The sequence below is a fragment of the Anolis carolinensis genome, unplaced genomic scaffold (genome assembly GCF_035594765.1).
Source record: "Anolis carolinensis isolate JA03-04 unplaced genomic scaffold, rAnoCar3.1.pri scaffold_13, whole genome shotgun sequence".
Taxonomy (NCBI): Eukaryota; Metazoa; Chordata; class Lepidosauria; order Squamata; family Dactyloidae; genus Anolis; species Anolis carolinensis.
Genome location: NW_026943824.1, coordinates 18,379,611 through 18,399,889, shown reverse-complemented (window position 1 = coordinate 18,399,889; position 20,279 = coordinate 18,379,611). Strand labels below are relative to the sequence as shown.

Sequence of the window (20,279 nt, the reverse complement as noted above, 5' to 3'; positions counted from 1 at the left end):
TCTGAGGAATCTCCTTTGGGGTGACACCTTTTGCTGTCAAGAATGCAATGACTGCACGTTGCTTAAGTTGCACTGACTGCGCAGGGTTCCATACTTCGCACTTTAACAACACAACCGTTCAATGCTAAGGCTTCTCCGTCTGCGCAGGGTTCCATACTTCACACTTTAACAACACAACAGTCCAATGCTAAGGCTTCCCTGTCTGCGCAGGGTTCCATACTTCGCCCTTTAACAACACAACCATTGAATGCTAAGGCTTCCCCGTCTGCGCAGGGTTCCAAACTTCACACTTTAACAACACAACCGTTCAATGCTAAGGCTTCCCCGTCTGCACAGGGTTCCATACTTGGCACTTTAACAACACAACCGTTCAATGCTAAGGCTTCCCCGTCTGCGCAGGGTTCCATACTTGGCACTTTAACAACACAACTGTTCAATGCTAAGGCTTCCCCGTCTGCGCAGGGTTCCAAACTTCACACTTTAACAACACAACCGTCCAATGCTAAGGCTTCCCCGTCTGCACAGGGTTCCATACTTCGCCCTTTAACAACACAACCATTGAATGCTAAGGCTTCCCCGTCTGCGCAGGGTTCCAAACTTCACACTTTAACAACACAACCGTTCAATGCTAAGGCTTCCCCGTCTGCGCAGGGTTGCATACTTCGCCCTTTAACAACACAACCGTTCAATGCTAAGGCTTCCCCGTCTGCGCAGGGTTCCATACTTGGCACTTTAACAACAGAACTGTTCAATGCTAAGGCTTCCCCGTCTGCGCAGGGTTCCAAACTTCACACTTTAACAACACAACCGTCCAATGCTAAGGCTTCCCCGTCTGCGCAGGGTTCCAAACTTCACACTTTAACAACACAACCGTTCAATGCTAAGGCTTCCCCGTCTGCACAGGGTTCCATACTTGGCACTTTAACAACACAACCGTTCAATGCTAAGGCTTCCCCGTCTGCGCAGGGTTCCATACTTGGCACTTTAACAACACAACTGTTCAATGCTAAGGCTTCCCCGTCTGCGCAGGGTTCCAAACTTCACACTTTAACAACACAACCGTCCAATGCTAAGGCTTCCCCGTCTGCACAGGGTTCCATACTTCGCCCTTTAACAACACAACCATTGAATGCTAAGGCTTCCCCGTCTGCGCAGGGTTCCAAACTTCACACTTTAACAACACAACCGTTCAATGCTAAGGCTTCCCCGTCTGCGCAGGGTTGCATACTTCGCCCTTTAACAACACAACCGTTCAATGCTAAGGCTTCCCCGTCTGCGCAGGGTTCCATACTTGGCACTTTAACAACAGAACTGTTCAATGCTAAGGCTTCCCCGTCTGCGCAGGGTTCCAAACTTCACACTTTAACAACACAACCGTCCAATGCTAAGGCTTCCCCGTCTGCGCAGGGTTCCAAACTTCACACTTTAACAACACAACCGTTCAATGCTAAGGCTTCCCCGTCTGCACAGGGTTCCATACTTGGCACTTTAACAACACAACCGTTCAATGCTAAGGCTTCCCCGTCTGCGCAGGGTTCCATACTTGGCACTTTAACAACACAACTGTTCAATGCTAAGGCTTCCCCGTCTGCGCAGGGTTCCAAACTTCACACTTTAACAACACAACCGTTCAATGCTAAGGCTTCCCCGTCTGCGCAGGGTTCCATACTTCGCCCTTTAACAACACAACCATTGAATGCTAAGGCTTCCCCGTCTGCACAGGGTTCCAAACTTCACACTTTAACAACACAACCGTTCAATGCTAAGGCTTCCCTCCAAATGGAACTAACTGTAGAGGAGAGTCTACTGAACAAGGAAGGACCTGCCGCAGACCAGGACTGCCCCTTGTTGAGGAGTTACGAAGATGGAGGCATTACTTTTCATTCAACCCTCGTACAAACCCAAGTTCTACAAATTTCTCCCATGGTGAGTTAAAGTGGAGTAATAGCACTACAACACTATATTGCAACACGGTCCTGGGTCATCTGAGTTGTTATTGCTGCTCCATTCTCCTCCCTTGAACCCGTTATTCCTGTTCATGTACAAAGATGATAAAAATGGCATGGAATGTGGGACACTTAAAGCAACTGTTTGTTTTCCAAACACCTACTGTAAGGAACTTATTCCCTGGCTCATCTCCATGGCTGTGTGTATACACAAAGCATTCCAGGTACACACTGCCCTCCGCAAGCACCCTGGCGTTCCTTAGCAGCAAAACAGAATTGTGCCCAAAACATAACCTGGGAGAATCCCAGTTGCTAACTCACAAATCAACAGCAAGGGCTACTGGTGACAGTGGTTGTCTAGGGGAAATAGAAACTGCCTATAAAATACAGATTATCTGATTTGAACTGGATTATATGGCAGTGTAGACTCAAGGCCCTACTGCACAGCTATATTACCCAGAATACCAAGGCAGATAATCCAGAGTATCTGCTTTGAACTGGATTATCTTGAGTCCACACTGCCATATAATCCACTTCAGTGTGCATTTTACACAGTTGTGTAGAAGGGGCCTCATATAATCCAGCTCTTAGCAGATAATATAAGATTATAAATATATAATAATTACTGTGGTATAATAATATACAACAATATAATCTCTAAAACGAGGACAGTAAACAAAGAGCAACACTCTGAAAGCAGGGAAATTGGGAATTCCAGAAAGGAAACAATCAGGGCCAGCGAACACCTCCCAACAAAGGATTCTCCCAGGCAGGAAGCAGGCAGGCTTTGAAGCTGCAAGGCCATTAAATGCTAATCAAGGTGCCTAATTGTACCTTTTACTTGCTACACTGAGACTATTAATTGCTATTCAACCTGACCAACCAAGGATTCCACATGATAGAAAGCGGCCAGGCTTGCAAGCAGCAAGGCTATTCAGTGCTGTTCAACCTGGCCAACCAAGATTTTCCCCTAGATAGAAAATCCTCAGGTTTTGAAGCCACGAGGCTACTTCATCCCATTTAACCTGGCCAGTGAAGGATGCCCCTATGTAGAAAGCGGCCAGGCTTTGAAGCAGCGAGGCTATTCAGTGCAATTCTACCAGCCCAAAAATTATTCCCCTGGAACGCAAGTACCCAGCCTCCCAACCAGCAAGCCTATTCCATTGTATTCCATTGTATTCCAGCTTACTAAATAAGGATTCACATAAGAAAAAAAACGGGCAGGCTTTGAGGCTGCAAGGCTATTCAGTGCTATTCCACCTGGCCAATAAACGATTCCCATAAGCCACAGCAACGCGTGGCCGGGCACAGCTAGTACAGTATATATTCAATTTGATCTGCGAAACTTCGCACATAGATACTAATAACACAATCAACTATCTTATTTGCAAATACCACAGGTATTAACAATTTTAAACATTAGAAAGGAGGTGCTATGAAAGCATAGTCTTTTGTAATATTAACTAGCGTGACATTCCTTCAATCTTGGGATACTTTAGCACTCTACTCAGAATGTGGTAACAAAATTCAGATGGACAGAATGGAAAATGAGAACGATTATTGTATAACTTTTATTTTATATTATTTGAATGTCCTGATAAATCCTTAATTTATACCTGTTATTCTATTATTGTCAAAAACGTTTGCTATATTCTTTCTGATAAAAATATTGCAGCTTTACATCCTATCTGTATTGTATTCTTCAGGACTGAATATGCTGGAGCCTGTAACAAAAGAAAAAGAAAAATAGAAGATAAGGCTATTTAGTATATTTCATACTAAATTACTTTGAAAACTGTAGTAATTTTTAAAATGACACATCAGAAAAAAGACTAATGCATGGAATGTGAAGATAAAAGAAAAACAGAGGTGAGAACATGTGGCCCTCCATGTGGGTTGCTGTGAGTTTTCCAGGCTGTCAAAAATATTTACTATTTATTTATTTGTGATATTTATATCCCGCCCTTTTCACCCCGAAGGGGACTCAGGGCGGCTTACAAGTCATATGTACATACAATATATTATATTATTAGCATAGCACAATATAAGCATTATATATTATTATATTGTACTATTCCACTATATTGCAATATTATTAGTAATATTACATGTAATATAAATATACAATTATACAGCAGAGTCTCACTTATCCAACACTCGCTTATCCAACGTTCTGGATTATCCAATGCATTTTTGTAGTCAACGTTTTCAATACATCGTGATATTTTGGTGCTAAATTCGTAAATACAGTAATTACTACATAGCATTACTGCGTATTGAACTACGTTTTCTGTCAAATTTGTTGTATAACATGATGTTTTGGTGCTTAATTTGTAAAATCATAACCTAATTTGATGTTTAATAGGCTTTTCCTTAATCTCTCCTTATTATCCAACATATTCGCTTATCCAACATTCTGCTGGCCTGTTTATGTTGGATAAGTGAGACTCTACTGTAATAGTGTATTATTATTATTATATTGTATTATATTATAATATTATTATCAATATGATATGTATATACAATATATTATATTATTCATTGAGGACAATATAATCATTATATATTACTTTATTGTACTAAACCACTATATTGCAATATGATTAGTAATATTACATGTAATATAAATATACAATTATAATAGTGTATTATTATTATATTGTATTATATTATAATATTATTATCAATATGATATGTATATACAATATATTATATTATTCATAGAGGACAATATAATCATTATATATTACTATATTGTACTAAACCACTATATTGCAATATGATTAGTAATATTACATGTAATATAAATATACAATTATAATAGTGTATTATTATTATATTGTATTATATTATAATATTATTATCAATATGATATGGATATACAATATATTATATTATTCATATAGCACAATATAAACATTATATATTGTACTAAATCACTATATTGCAACATTATTAGTAATATTAAATGTAATATAAGTATACAATTATAATAGTGTATTATTATTATATTGTATTATTAGTAGAATATATTACATGTATATACAATATATTATATTATTACCATAGCAGAATATTATTATATTATATAGTACTATGCTGATGCTGAGGGGAGGGTATTAGTGTCTAATAAGTACCCTAATCCCTAGCTAGCAAAGTTCATGTTACGTATATTTACCAGTGCTGCATCATGGTCGAGTCCAGTGTCGTGATGCTCCAACTCTTCATCTCTAAATTTCTTTATTGTCTGGTTTAAAAACAAATAAGAATAAAAGGTATAAAGAATGTGCACTCTACATCTTTTGAAATGCAGTGAATAGCCTTGCAGCCTCAAAGCCTGGCCGTTTTCTGGAGTAGCTGGAGTATCACCCTCAATCAAAGAGTCGCTTTGAAGCCTGGCTACTTCCTTAGTTAGAGAATCATTGTTTGGCCAGAATGAATTGCACTGAATAGTCTTGCAGCTTCAAAGCCTGGCCGCTTTCTACATAGGGCATCCTTGCTAGGCCTTGTTGGATGGGACCGAGTAGCCTTGTGGCTTCAGAGCCTGGGGATTTTCTATCTAGGGGAAATCTTGGTTGGCTAGGTTGAGAAGCACTGAATAGCCTTGCTGCTTGCAAGCCTGGCCGCTTTCTCCCTTGCGGAATCCTTGGTCGGCCAGTTTGAATAGCAATTAATAGTCTCGGTGTAGCAGGTAGGAATGCTGCAATTAGCCACCTTGATTAGCATTTAATTGCCTTGCATCTTCAAAGCCTGGTTGGCTTCCTGCCTGGGGGAATCCTTTGTTGGGAGGTGTTAGCTGGCCCTGATTTTTTCCTTTCTGGAATTCCCAATTTCCTTGTTTTCAGAGTGTTGCTCTTTGTTTACTATCCTCGTTTTAGAGATTATATTGTTCTGCATTATTATACCATAGTAATTATTACATATTATATTTATAATCTATTTATTTATTGTTGTTTACTCCATAGTAAAACGCCACATTACATTTATATATATATATAGATTACCATACGGTTAAAGGATACCTCTAACAATTCTCTGTACTTTTCTGGATCTTCTTCCATGAGTGTCCTGATCTGGTTGTTATAATGATCGGAGATGCTCTCTTCTACAGCCACGGTACAAGCCATTGCACTTTTTCTTCCAAGTAAGGCGGTTCCGGCTCCTGTTTGTTTTAAGTGTATTTGAAAAATCAAATGTGTGCCTCATATATAGATTTGGGTTAAAAATGAACAAAACAATTTGGGAAATTCACCTAACACAAACCCTGCAATGTTCCAAAAGGGCAACAGAACAGTTGGCCGGACTCTGTACGTGATCATTAAATCCTTGAATTTTTTCAAATGTTCCTTTTCCTGATTCCACATTTCCTGTGTTTAAAAACAACACACATAGTCAAAGAAAATGGCATTCATCGTCACACGTTCCTTAAAAACTTAAAGCAGTAAGAAGGGTAAATAATTTTTTCCCAATGTTAAATTAAAATATTTTTCCATTAAGAAGGGCAAGGGCCAACAAAAATGAATTGGCCACAGGTTGGACCACACTGGCTTAGGAGAAATAATAATAATAATAATAATAATAATAATAATAATAATACCATGTCTCCTGTATCAATTTAACAATATAATAATATATAATACTCATATTATACAATACTAATATAATATATTGTATATACATATATACATATAATATTGATAATAATATTATGATTTAATACAATGTAATAATAATAATACACTATTACAATTGTATCTTTATATTACATGCAATATTACTAATAATATTGCAATACAGTGGTATAGTACAATATAGTAATATATAATGCTTATATTGTGCTATACTAATAATATAATTTATTGTAAATACATATAATATTGATAATAATATAATGTAATACCATATAATAATAATAATACACTATTATAATAGTATATTTATATTACATGTAATATTACTAATAATATTGCAATATAGTCATATAGTACAATATAATAATATATAATGCTTATATAGTGCTTATATTGTGCTATACTAATAATATAATTTATTGTATGTATATATAACTTGTAAGCCGCCCTGAGTCCCCTTCGGGGTGAGAATGTCAGGATATAAATGTCGCTAATAAATAAATAAAACTTTATTTATACCCCACCACCATCTCCCCAAGGGGACTAGGGGCAGCTTACATGGGGCAGAGCCTGAACAACATAATCAGATAAAAACAACATACATACAATCACAATATAACAATATTAAAACAAAATACAATATAAAACAAAGGTATTAGAATAGTTAATAATATCAATCAACCATCAATTACAATTCTGTCGTCTACATGGGTGGAGGAACTGAAACATCTATGCAAGAATACAATAATGAGATAAAATGCATAGATAATAAAATAAAGACCTAATAAATACCGGATAATACCGTACGGGGTTAGCTATCTAATGCTAACACTCTCCAGTATTCATGACAAAGGATTTTGAAACCCCTCAGCCTCTCTCATCCCCACAGACAAACACAAAGCTACACATCTGAACATTATCATTACGTCATTTAGACACCATATCATTGAACTTTCAAACAATCTCACTTAAGTTTCAGTAACAAGTCCCATGTTTGCATGCATACCTTGGCAAATTACTATCTGGGATGATCACAAACAGGCAGCGGTATATATTTCAGATTTCAATATTAATGTCAAAAATACATAGTATGATTTTACATAGGATTTGTGCTACATTAGAACAGTAAAGACAAATATCACTTAAGTAAAATAAACATTAAATATTAAATCACCAAAAAAAATAAAATAAGGTGCAAACACTAAGCTAATCTGGGAATCTGCTATTGCAACACATCAAATGAAGTGGTTTAAGACCAGTATATCATGTATACGCGCGCACACTTTCTATGCTCTTATCTCTAATCATACATTGGGGCACTTAATTTTTTTCCCCATTGGCTACAACTGATTTTTTTCTTTCCTGGAAACCTACCACTGAATGTCTTGCAGACTAGCACCAGTTCATGAACGATCACTCTGAGTAGCATGGAAACTGGCTCCCAATCATTCAAATCACACTTTGGGGGCTCAGGAGTGTTTCCTCTGAATGCAGCCAACATTATAGACTCATAAACAGTGCAAATGCATAGAATCCTAGAGTTGGAGGAAACCACAAAAGCCATCCAGTCCAACCCTTGCATGTAGAAGCACACAATCAAAACACACAATCAAAGAGTGTGTGATCTGTTTTGTGATTTTGCTTTGGATCTCAGAACCAGCACTCACACTCTGATACATATGAGAAAAAATAAATCAGAAACATGTGGACAAGCACCTGGATAACTGGTCCTACTGACGTTCTACCAAGCACTGCCATTTGCCCGGCATAAATGCGGTTTGCTCCATATTCGCCTGCATGATCCACTCTGATTATGCGATCAAGAACTGCCTTATTGACGTTATCCGAGTTCATTCCAGTTCCACAAAATCTGAGAGATGAGTATATGGGCTGCAAAGTCCATCTTCTTCTTGCACCTGTCAAAAATACAGTATTTTATTTATTTATTTATTTACAGCATTTATATTCCGCCCTTCTTTCTCACCCCGAAGGGGACTCAGGGCGGATCACATTACACATATAGGCAAACATTCAATGCCTTTTAACATAGAACAAAGACAAACAAACATAGAGAAGTAGACCAAGGATTCTGCCCTCCGGGCTGTTTTTGGTAAGGCCTAAGGTTCACAAATTTTGATCACCAGATTTTGCTACCTACTTTTGGAAACAATATACTACAAGGAATAGTTATGACCAGAGAATTACCGTATATAATCGAGTATAAGCCGACCCGAATATAAGCCGAGGCACCTAATTTTACCACAAGAAAACTGGGAAAACATTAACTCCAGTATAAGCCGAGAGCGGTAAATTTCAGAAATAAAAACAGATACCAATAAAATTACATTAATTGAGGCATCGGTAGGTTAAATGTTTTTGAATATTTAAATCAAGCTAAAATTTAAGATAAGACTGTCCAACTCTGATTGGATCATTATTCTCATCTTCTTCAATGTAAATGTGCTTTATGTATCCTTTTAATAATAGTAGAGTAAAATAATACATGTAATAGGGTTGTTGTATGTCTTTTGGGCTGTGTGGCCATGTTCCAGAAGTATTCTCTCCTGACCTTTCGCCCACATCTATGGCATGCATCCTCAGAGGTTGTGAGGATGCCTGCCATAGATGTGGGCGAAACGTCAGGAGAGAATACTTCTGGAACATGGCCACACAGCCCAAAAGACATACAACAACCCTGTGATCCGGGCCATGAAAGCCTTCGACAACAAAATTAATACATGTAATAATAATAATAATAATAATAATAATAATAATAATAATAAATACAGGAAAATAATACATGTACAGTAGTCTCACTTATCCAAGCCTCGCTTATCCAAGCTTATGGATTATCCAAGCCATTTTGTAGTCAATATTTTCAATATATCATGATATTTTGGTGCTAAATTCGTAAATACTGTAATTACAACATAACATTACTGCGTATTGAGCTACTTTTTCTGTCAAATTTGTTGTATAACATGATGTTTTGGTGCTTAATTTGTAAAATCATAACCACTTGGGAAGACACTTGGGAGGTGTTCGACTTGTGATTTTGTGATACGAAATCCAGCATATCTATCTTGTTTGCTGTGTCATTATAAAATAATAATAATAATAATACATTACACAGTCCTAGAGACTTGGGAAGTGTTCGACTTGTGATTTTGTGATACGAAATCCAGCATATCTATCTTGTTTGCTGTGTCATTATAAAATAATAATAATAATAATACATTACACAGTCCTAGAGACTTGGGAAGTGTTCGACTTGTGATTTTGTGATACGAAATCCAGCATATCTATCTTGTTTGCTGTGTCATTATAAAATAATAATAATAATAATAATAATAATAATAATACATCACACAGTCCTAGACACTTGGGAAGCGTTCGACTTGTGATTTTGTGATACGAAATCCAGCATATCTATCTTGTTTGCTGTGTCATTATAAAATAATAATAATAATAATACATTACACAGTCCTAGAGACTTGAAAGTGTTCGACTTGTGATTTTGTGATACGAAATCCAGCATATCTATCTTGTTTGCTGTGTCATTATAAAATAATAATAATAATAATAATAATAATAATAATACATCACACAGTCCTAGACACTTGGGAAGTGTTCGACTTGTGATTTTGTGATACGAAATCCAGCATATCTATCTTGTTTGCTGTGTCATTATAAAATAATAATAATAATAATAATACATCACACAGTTCTAGACACTTGGGAAGTGTTCAACTTGTGATTTTGTGATACGAAATCCAGCATGTCTATCTTGTTTGCTGTGTCATAATAAAATAATAATAATAATAATAATTTTATTTTTATATCCCACCTCCATCTCCCCAGAGGGACTCGGGGCGTCAAGTAATTTGTCAAATAATAATAATAGTAATACACCACACAGTCCTAAACACTTGGGAAGTGTTCGACTTGTGATTTTGTGATACGAAATCCAGCATATAGATCTCATTTGCTGTGTCATACTATGTCTTTGTGTCAATAATAATAATAATAATAATAGTTTAAAAAAGAATGCTGGGATGTGGCAAGAGGGGCTGAGAGAGTGTCAGAGTCACAGCCCAAGGCTCAAACCACGACTCTGGGCATTAAAAATCCTGAAAAACAACAAAAACAAAACAAAACAACAACAACAAGGCCTCTCCGTACCACACAGCAAAGAAGCAGCCGCCGCCATATTTCTCTTTACCTCCCGGCGCACAGTGATGACGCACCAATGATGAGTAAACCTTCCTTAAATAAGATTCTTAGTTTACAAGAGAAGGTCCCGCCCCTCTCTCCTCTTCTGGATTTCTATTGGTCTATTCGGTCACCGCTCTGTCGAGCTTCGTTTTCCCATTGGTGGAAAGGTTCGTCAATTCCTAAAGTGGGATATCATGACAGCGAGAGGCCCCGCCCTTCTCTTGCTCTCCTCTGCTGGGCTGTGATTGGCTGGTTTTGTCACCGCCCTCCGGAGCCTCGCGTCCCCATTGGTGGGAAAGGGTAGTCAATCCCAAGAACGGCGGTTGCCGTGGCGACGCCAAAACAACGACGGAGCTTTGGCGGCCATGGCGTCGTGGGAGCGGGGCCTGGCTCGCGCGGTGGCCCACCGCCTGTAAGGCACCGAGGAAGAAGCGCTGGAACTCCTAGCGCAGGCCTGGGCCTACTTCGGCCTTCCCTCCAGGAGTTTTGGACTACAACTCCCACAATTCCTAACAGCCGGCTGTTAGGAATTGTGGGAGTTGTAGTCCAAAACTCCTGGAGGGAAGGCCGAAGTAGGCCCAGGCTTGCGCTAGGAGAAGGCTGCCTGAGGGATAACCACTATATTATTATTATTATTATTATTATTATTATTATTATTATTATTATGACACAGCAAACAAGATAGATATGCTGGATTTCATATCACAAAACCACAAGTCGAACACTTCCCAAGTGTCTAGGATTGTGTGATGTATTTTCGGATGATGCGTGCAGATCCCAGTAGGGTGGCCTTTTTTGTAATTTTGTCAATGTCTATTGTTTCGAAATGCCAGCTGAGATCTTTTGGCACGGCACCCAGTGTGCCGACCACCACCGGGACCACCTGCACTGGTTTCTGCCAGAGTCTTTGAAGCTCAATCTTGAGGTCCTGAGAGCGGCTGAGTTTTTCCTGTTGTTTTTCGTCACCTGGGATGGCGACATCAATGATCCAAACCTTTTTCTTTTCCACAACTGTGATGTCTGGTGTGTTGTGTTCCAGAACTTTCTCAGTCTGGATTCGGAAGTCCCACAGTCTCTTTGCGTGCTCATTTTCCAATACTTTTGCAGATTTGTGATCCCACCAGTTCTTTGCTGCTGGGAGGTGGTACTTGAGGCATAAGTTCCAATGAATCATTTGCGCCACATAGTTGTGCCTCTGTTTGTAGTCTGTCTGTGCGATTTTCTTACAGCAGCTGAGGATATGATCCATGGTTCCGTCGGTTTCCTTGCACAGTCTGCATTTTGGGTCATCAGCTGATTTTTCGATCTTGCCCTTAATTGCATTTGTTCATTATTATTTATTATTATTATTTTTATTATTCCCCCTAGAAAATATTACATTGATGTGCAGAGAAAAGAAGATTCCTTCACTTCGTGTGGAGTCATCCATGCTGACTCTGAAAGCTTGTATGGGGTAAGCATTTTCTAGCTGCTATGCGGCTTATGCAGCATAGTTACCGCATGTCACACAATTTTTGTTCCTGGGTTATAAATGTCTGCTATTTATTTATTTCTCATATCAGAAGCGAAACCGAGGGTACAGTTTACAATATATACTCCTTGCACTTTGGCCCAGTTCGCTCTCATTTTAATCCTTGTTCTGTTTTGCATTGATTACTCCTAAATGTGTTTTTATCTGGTTTTAATTTCTATTTGTTGTTGATTTGCTTTATGTATGTATTTTATTTTGTGTTATTCTGATTATCTGGACTTGGTCTCATGACCAACCCCTTTTTATCCATAGTGGTGACGCTTGTATTATTACAGTAAAGTCTCACTTATCCAACATAAACAGGCCGGCAGAAAATTGCATAAGCTAAAATGTTGGATAATAAGGAGGGATTAAGAAAAAAGCCTATTAAACATAAAATTACATTATGATTTTACAAATTAAGCACCAAAACATCATGTTTTACAAGAAATTGACAGAAAAAGCAGTTCAATACACAGTAATGTTATGTCGTAATTATTGTATTTACAAATTTAGCACCAAAACATTGCAACATTTACTACAAAAACATTGACTACTAAAAGGCAGACTGCGTTGGATAATACAGAACATTGGATAAGTGAAGCTTGGATAAGTGAGACTCTACTGAACCTCATTTTGTATGATCACTATGTGTTTTATTGTATGCTATGTTTTAATTGTTTATTTTACTTGATTGTTGTGATAATTGTTTCTTAGTTATTGATATTGGTTTTAATCCTGTTATACTTTGTCTCTATTTTGGGCTAGCTCTCTTCGGGGAGATGGTGGCGGGATAGAAAAATAAAGTATTATTATTATAATTATTATATTGTATGACACAGCAAACAAAATAGATATGCTGGATTTCGTATCACAAAATCACAAGTTGAACACTTCCCAAGTGTCTAGAACTGTGTGATGTATTATTATTATTATTATTATTTTATTATGACACAGCAAACAAGATAGATATGCTGGATTTCGTATCACAAAATCACAAGTCGAACACTTCCCAAGTGTCTAGGACTGTGTGATGTATTTTCGGATTATGCGTGCAGATCCTAGTTGGGTGGCCTTTTGCAGTTGGCAGATCGTAATTTTGTTGTTGTTGTTATTATTATTATTATTATTCCATGTCGCCCAGTCTTCTGTCTGCTCAGGAAGGGATCTATCCTCCAGTCTCAGCCATGGATTGAGGTTCTGGGTTTTAGCCTGCCACTTTTGGACTCTTATTTGCTTAGGTCTTCCTGTGAGTGTCTCTGTAGATCTTAGGAAGCTGTTTCTTGATTTAAGGCATTGACTTGCTGGCTGACATCCAAACAGAGGATGGGCCCGAGATGTCACTGCCTTGGTCCTTTCATTGTTGACTGCTACTTTCCAATGGATATGAGTTGCTGCAATACCAGCTAAACAGTATAATTTCTCCAATTATAAATACTGTGGTAATGTGGCAAGTCTCATTAAGAGCCACATCCACTGTTTTAACGTGGTGAGATGTGTCCCATACTGGACATGCGTATTCAGCAGCAGAGTAGCCAAGCACAAAGGCAGATGTCTTCACAGTGTCTGGTTGTGATTCCTGGTTGTGCCGGTCAGCTTTCATATATTATTTCTAGCACCCACTTTTTGCTTCACTATAAATGTCTGTTGACGATTTGCTGTACACTTCCCTCGCTGACTGCGAACTATTTTAATTTTTTTTTTCTTGCAGAAGCCTGCTTGCTTGACGGACCAGAAGGAGCATGATTTTTCCAACATTAAATTGGAAGCTTCCCTTCGTGCCTTTATGGGCACCGCTGAAGACTGCCACAGAAAGCTCCGGAAAGCTCCAGAAAAGCAAAAGGATTTGGAAAATCGTATTAAAAAGATGGCACAGGTAATGCTTAGAATATACAGTAGAGTCTCGCTTATCCAACGTAAACAGGCCGGCAGAATGTTGGATAAGCGAATATGTTGGATAATAAGGAGAGATTAAGGAGAAGCCTATTAAACATCAAATTAGGTTATAATTTTACATATTAAGCACCAAAACATTATGTTATACAACAAATTTGACAGAAAAAGTAGTTCAATACACAGTAATGGTATGTAGTAATTACTGTATTTACGAATTTAGCACCAAAATATCACGATGTATTGAAAACATTGACTACAAAAATGCGTTGGATAATCCAGAACATTGAATAAGCGAGTGTTCGATAAGTGAGACTCTACTGTAATTTCATATGCCTGTACCAGGGGAATGCAAAGTCAAGCCCCCTCTGAGCAAATATTGCAAATAATAATAACAACAACAACAACAACAACAACAACTTGGGCCCTCTAGGTGTTTTGGACTTCAACTCTGACAATTCTTAACAGACTCAGGCCCTTTCCTTTCCCCCCTCAGCCTCTTAAGCATGTGGTATAGGAAGGGTTATAGACATTTGATTGTACTGAGCATGTTCAGACTCAGAACTCCATTTTGTAGTCAGTCTGCTTTACACCTCAGTGGAGGTAGATGCATGTCGCTTAAGCGGCTGAGGGGGGAAAGGATGGGGCCTGAGGCTGTTAGGAATTGTCAGAGTCGAAGTCCAAAACATCTGGAAGGCCGAAGTTTGCCCATGCCTGGTCTAAGAGTTGTTTTAAGTCACTTATAACAGCAAACCATGCTAATGATGGGGTCTGTCTTTTTTTTTTTTTGTAGAGCTACGTACCAGAGAGAAGGAATGAAGGAAAAGTAAAGAATGTGCGATGGTATGACATATTGCTGAACCAATGTAATTGCTCTAAACCGTTCTTTCCCCACTTGTTTCAAGTGAGCTAGGAAACAATAATACAGTAGAGTCTAACTTATCCAAGACTCGCTTATCCAAGATTCTGGATTATCCAAGGCATTTTTGTAGTCAATGTTTTCAATATATCATGATATTTTGATGCTAAATTCGTAAATACAGTCATTACAACATAACATTAGTGCGTATTGAACTACTTTTTCTATCAAATTAGCTGTAGAACATGATGTTTTGGTGCTTAATTTGTAAAATCATAACCTAATTTGGTGTTTAATAGGCTTTTCCTTAATCCCTCCTTATTATCCAAGATATTCACTTATCCAAGGTTCTGCCGGCCCGTTTAGCTTGGATAAGTGAGACTCAAATACAGTAGAGTCTCACTTATCCAAGCTAAACAGGCCGGCAGAACCTTGGATAAGTGAATCTTTTATAGGCTTATCTTTTATAGGCTTTCATGGCTGGAATCAATAATACACATCCATGAATGTTATCAGATCTTTTTAAAACGTGTGCACATTTTTTATTTTCCCACTTTTCTCTCTAAAAAAGGCATCCAGTGAAACCAATACAATGCAATTCCAGACAGGGGAATTCCAGGCAGGAAACAATCAGGGTCAGCTAACACCTCCCAACAAAAGATTCCCCAGGCAGACCTTGAAGCTGCAAGGCCAGGCAAGAAGTCTTTCTCCCACTCTGGACATCATTCCACAGATGTATAAACCCCACTTGCCTAGTTTCCAACAGACCTCACAACCTCTGAGGATGCCTGCCATAGATGTGGGTGAAACGTCAGGAGAGAATGTTTCTGGAACATGGCCAGACAGCCTGGAAAACTCACAGCAACCCCGTGATTCCAGCCATGAAAGCCTTCAACAATATAAAAATTTGGAATACTCTGGATAGGGGGATTCATAATTGTATGTGGCCTTGTCACCATTAGATGCCTCGTTTATACAGAAATTGACTTCCCTCTGGAAAATATATCTCTTGCTGTAACTACCAGCTATTTACTAGAATTACTGAAATGCCACTTCATCTTTCATTAGGCAAAAAGGGCTGCACAGAGCCTCTCAAAAAAGTCTACACAGAACTGCTACCCCATTTATGTCACCGGAAGAAGTAGAGAGGCTTGTTTCATCAGCTTCCAAGCTCATTGTGGCTACAGTATGTATCAATTCCCACCTTTTTACTGAATTAATCTTTACTGTTTCTTTATGTTCCTCCTGCATTGTATTTATCATTTATTAGCGACATTTATATCCTGCCCTTCTCACCCTAAAGAGGACTCAATAATACAATGATGGGCAAGCTTTTGCGCTTGGTGTGTCAAAATTCACCAACAAACCTAGCATGACTTGGGTGGTGTGTCACTTCGAGAAAAAAAACAAACCATAATTTCACAATATATATAGTTTAAATAACAAAAATATATAATCTATATATATAAAAGAGTGATGGCATCATGGCGACCCACAAAACAACAAAACTACAGGCCCCCCAACCTCGAAATTTGACAACACAACCCATCATCCACGCCTCTAGGTTGATACAACAAAAAGAAAAGAAAAATAAAGTCCTAATTAGAGAGAGAGGAATAATTGCTTTTATCCAATTGCTGCCAGTTAGAAGGCTAAGCTCCTCCAACTTGGTCTCCTAGCAACCCAATAAAAAATAATAAAAAACCACTAAAAAATAATTAAAAACACTAAAAAATTAATACAATAAAATACTATAATAACAGAAAATCACTAAAAATAATACAAGAAAATAATAAAATATAATAAATAAAAATATAACTTACAATAAAATTAATTAAAAAAATGCAAATAACGTCAAATCAAAATTACACAACAATTTTTAACCAATACCACCACCACTTTGCCACAGCAACACGTGGCCGGGCACAGCTAGTTGTAATATATAACTGTATTTAATAAATCAAAAACTATTGACTACCATTATTTCCATGTACAACAATCTATGGGACCTCTTGCAGTTTCCACGCTGATTTCTCTCTATTCTAGTTTCAATGTAGTCATGAATAATGAATAATAATATAGTAGTAATAATATGATAATATATTACAATAATAATAGAATGATATAATAATATTATATATAAATGTAATGTGCATAATTCCCATGGAGTAAACAACAAAACCACTGGACCAAATCACACCAAATTTGGCCACAAAAGACTCTAGTCATCCAATCAATCTGCATCCGGCAGCGTGTCAGCAAAATGGCTAGGCGTGTCAGTGGTGACACGCGTGTCATAGGTTGGCCATCACTGGATTAAGCTATTGATACAAATGTACAAAGCATGATGATGAGCAGTGTATGAGCCCTACCCATCAAGAGATCTGGGAGGACCCGATAATTTGCATTCCAACAACTATGACAACAGTATTTTCACTGCTGTTGCTTTAATTCCGCAGTGCGTTTGTGCAAAGTTTATGAAGGCAATTATGTAATGATTGATTCGAAAAGAAGACAACTTGAGCCAAAATTGCTGTTTTTTTTTCTCCCCTGAGATTTCGGAAATTCCTCCAGAAAAACCCAGAACAACTCCAGAAGATGCTTCATTTCTAAAGAGAAGAGATGTAAAAAGCATCCAGACTTCGGATAATAGTATCAGGCAACAGTTTTCTTCTACACTTTCCTGCAAGGATGGAGCAAGGAGGTATGCACACTCGATGACATTGTGCCATTTGCATTTTAAAGTTAATATATAGTAGAGCCTCACTTATCCAACATAAACAGGCCGGCGGAATGTTGGATAAGCAAAAATGTTGGGATTAAGGAAAAGCCTATTAAACGTCAAATTACTGTATATACTCGAGTATAAGCCTAGTTTTTAGCCCTTTTTTTAAGACTGAAAAAGCCCCCCTCGGCTTATACTTGGGTGAGGGTCCTGGTTGGTTTATATTTGGGTCAGCTTATACTCGAGAATATATGGTACATTTATTATTTTTCTCTATTATTATTGGTGGTATTACATTTATTACTTTTCTCTATTATTGTTGCTACTATTACATTTATTTTACTCTATTTATTATTATTATTAATACATTTATTATTTCACTCTGATATTATTATTATTATTACATTTATTATTTGACTCTATTTAATATTACATGTATTATTTTCCTGTATTATTATTTATTATTATTATTACTATTATTACATGTATTATTTTACTCTATTATTATTAAAAGGATACATAAGCACGTTTACACTGATTAAATAATGATTTAATCAGAGTTGGACAGTCTTATCTTAAATTTGAGCTTTATGTAAATATTCAAAAACATTGAACCTACTGATGCCTCAATTAATGTAATTTTATTGGTATCTGTTCTTATTTCTGAAATTTCCCACTCTCGGCTTATACTTGAGTCAATGTTTTCACAGTTTTTTTGTGGTAAAATTAGGTGCCTCGGCTTATATTCGAGTATAAGCTGACCCAAATATAAGCCAACCAGGACCCTCACCCGAGTATAAGCCGAGGCGGGCTATTTCAGTCTTAAAAAAGGGGCTGAAAAACTAGGCTTATACTCGAGTATATACAGCATGTCTTTTGTGGCCCAGTTTGGTGTGATTTAGTTCAGTGGTTTTGTTGTTTACTCCATGGGAAAAAAGCACATAACATTTATATATATATATATATATAATTTATTATTAAGTTGAGATACAGCTACTGTCTGTATCTCCTGCAGTGTGGAAGTTGTCTGAATTCTAGTTTTCTTCCTGACTTTTTAGGGAATACAGTAGTCTCCCTTATCCAACGTAAACGGGCCGGCAGAATGTTTCTGGAATTCCCAATTTCCCTGCTTTCAGAGTGTTGCTCTTTATTTACTGTCCTGGTATTAGAGATTATACAGTAGAGTCTCACTTATCTAACATAAACAGGCCGGCAGAATGTTGGATAAGCGAATATGTTGGATAATAAGGAGGCATTAAGGAAAACCCTATTAAACATCAAATTAGGTTATGATTTTACAAATTAAGCACCAAAACATCATGTTATACAACAAATTTGACAGAAAAAGTAGTTCAATACACTGTAATGCTATGTAGCAATTACTGTATTTACAAATTTAGCACCAAAATATCACGATGTATTGAAAACATTGACTACAAAAATGTGTTGGATAATCCAGAACGTTGGATAAGTGAGACTCTACTGTACTTCTCTAAAGAGGGTATAGCCAATTAGAAGTTTTAACACTTTCATCTTTTGGTGCCTTTCAGAGCTAAGCAAGAAAGAAAAAGTCGGGAAGATGTAAAGAGGACAGGTGAATTTTCAAGCATCCCCAGCAACTCTGCTAAATCAAAAAGATTTTTGTCTGAACCTCGTCCTAAACCAACTGCTAGAAGTTCACTGAATAGAGGTTCCTTGGTTTCAAGTTTTCAAACTGGAGAAAACAAAGCGCGTTGGCAAAGCAAACTTAAAAGCAAAGCCTCCATCTCTGAACACAAAGATAAGACAACACTAAACGCTCAAGAAAAGACCCGTTCACTTTCTGAGGAAAACCCACACGATTCTGGTGGACGTTTCAATAAAACGGAAAGAGAAGACTCGCGGAGTCCTAGACCTGGGGAAATAGCTTCAAGCAAAGCCAAGGGTTTGGATCCGAGGCCAGTTCTACGCTCCCCAAAGAATAAAAAATCCAGAGTATCAAAAAGTGATAACACCAAATACTCTGCAGAGCCAACAACAGCAGCGATAAGTACCCAACTTTCAATGACTGGGAAAAAGATGGAAGAACAAGGCAATTCTATAGTAGTTTCTAGGTGTGTTGCAGTTCCTGGATATGGAGCCTCTGAATACAATCAGGTTTATTATGAAAAAAATCAGCAAGGCTATATCCCGGGCGGTCTTGCTCAGGAATATCATTGCTCGGATGGTGGCAACCTCCATCACCTTAGAGTCCCAGAAGATGCAGCTCTGGCGCCTGCCGTGGTAGATAAACCCACTGGACACGTGGCATGTGTTCAAGAGGATCGCAATGGCCCCGTTGCCACACTAAAGCACGGATCATCTTTTCTGTATGAACTCTGCCAGGAAATGGACCAAGATTCGCCAGCGGATATGTTGACGAACAGGTCTGTGACTACAGATGAAACTGACGGAAATCAAAGCACACATTCTTGTTTAAATCCACCATAGAATTAGGAAATACAGTAGAGTCTCACTTATC

At 37.7% G+C, this 20,279-nt stretch overlaps 2 protein-coding genes across 2 annotated transcripts; one reads left to right on the top strand and one right to left on the bottom strand.

Moving 5' to 3' along the window:
- Positions 1-3,498: 3,498 nt before the first annotated feature.
- Positions 3,499-10,871, bottom strand: coq7 (coenzyme Q7, hydroxylase). Its single transcript, XM_062964179.1, has 6 exons — positions 10,760-10,871; positions 8,294-8,493; positions 6,199-6,313; positions 5,969-6,108; positions 5,125-5,193; positions 3,499-3,670 (listed from the first exon to the last, which is right to left on the bottom strand). Exons 1-6 carry the CDS (start codon positions 10,785-10,787, stop codon positions 3,593-3,595), a joined length of 630 nt encoding a protein of 209 aa, XP_062820249.1. The 5' UTR covers positions 10,788-10,871; the 3' UTR covers positions 3,499-3,592.
- A 245-nt stretch (positions 10,872-11,116) lies between these two features.
- Positions 11,117-20,248, top strand: LOC134294224 (uncharacterized). The gene is made up of 7 exons (XM_062964579.1): positions 11,117-11,204; positions 12,161-12,245; positions 14,014-14,178; positions 14,989-15,038; positions 16,123-16,240; positions 17,610-17,758; positions 19,330-20,248. The coding sequence occupies exons 1-7, from the start codon at positions 11,158-11,160 to the stop codon at positions 20,246-20,248; spliced, it is 1,533 nt and encodes a 510-aa protein (XP_062820649.1). The 5' UTR covers positions 11,117-11,157.
- The last annotated feature ends 31 nt before the right edge of the window (positions 20,249-20,279 follow it).

Excerpts from the sequence above, each read along its gene's own strand:
- coq7 (XM_062964179.1), bottom strand. The coding sequence starts at position 10,787 with ATGGCGGCGGCTGCTTCTTTGCTGTGTG. Across the intron at positions 8,494-10,759 it reads GGCTGCTTCTTTGCTGTGTG|GTGCAAGAAGAAGATGGACT; the intron begins GTACGGAGAGGC and ends TATTTTTGACAG. Across the intron at positions 6,109-6,198 it reads CATTGCAGGGTTTGTGTTAG|GAGCCGGAACCGCCTTACTT; the intron begins GTGAATTTCCCA and ends TAAAACAAACAG.
- LOC134294224 (XM_062964579.1), top strand. The coding sequence starts at position 11,158 with ATGGCGTCGTGGGAGCGGGGCCTGGCTCGCGCGGTGGCCCACCGCCT. Across the intron at positions 14,179-14,988 it reads GTATTAAAAAGATGGCACAG|AGCTACGTACCAGAGAGAAG; the intron begins GTAATGCTTAGA and ends TTTTTTTTGTAG. Across the intron at positions 15,039-16,122 it reads AAAGTAAAGAATGTGCGATG|GCAAAAAGGGCTGCACAGAG; the intron begins GTATGACATATT and ends ATCTTTCATTAG.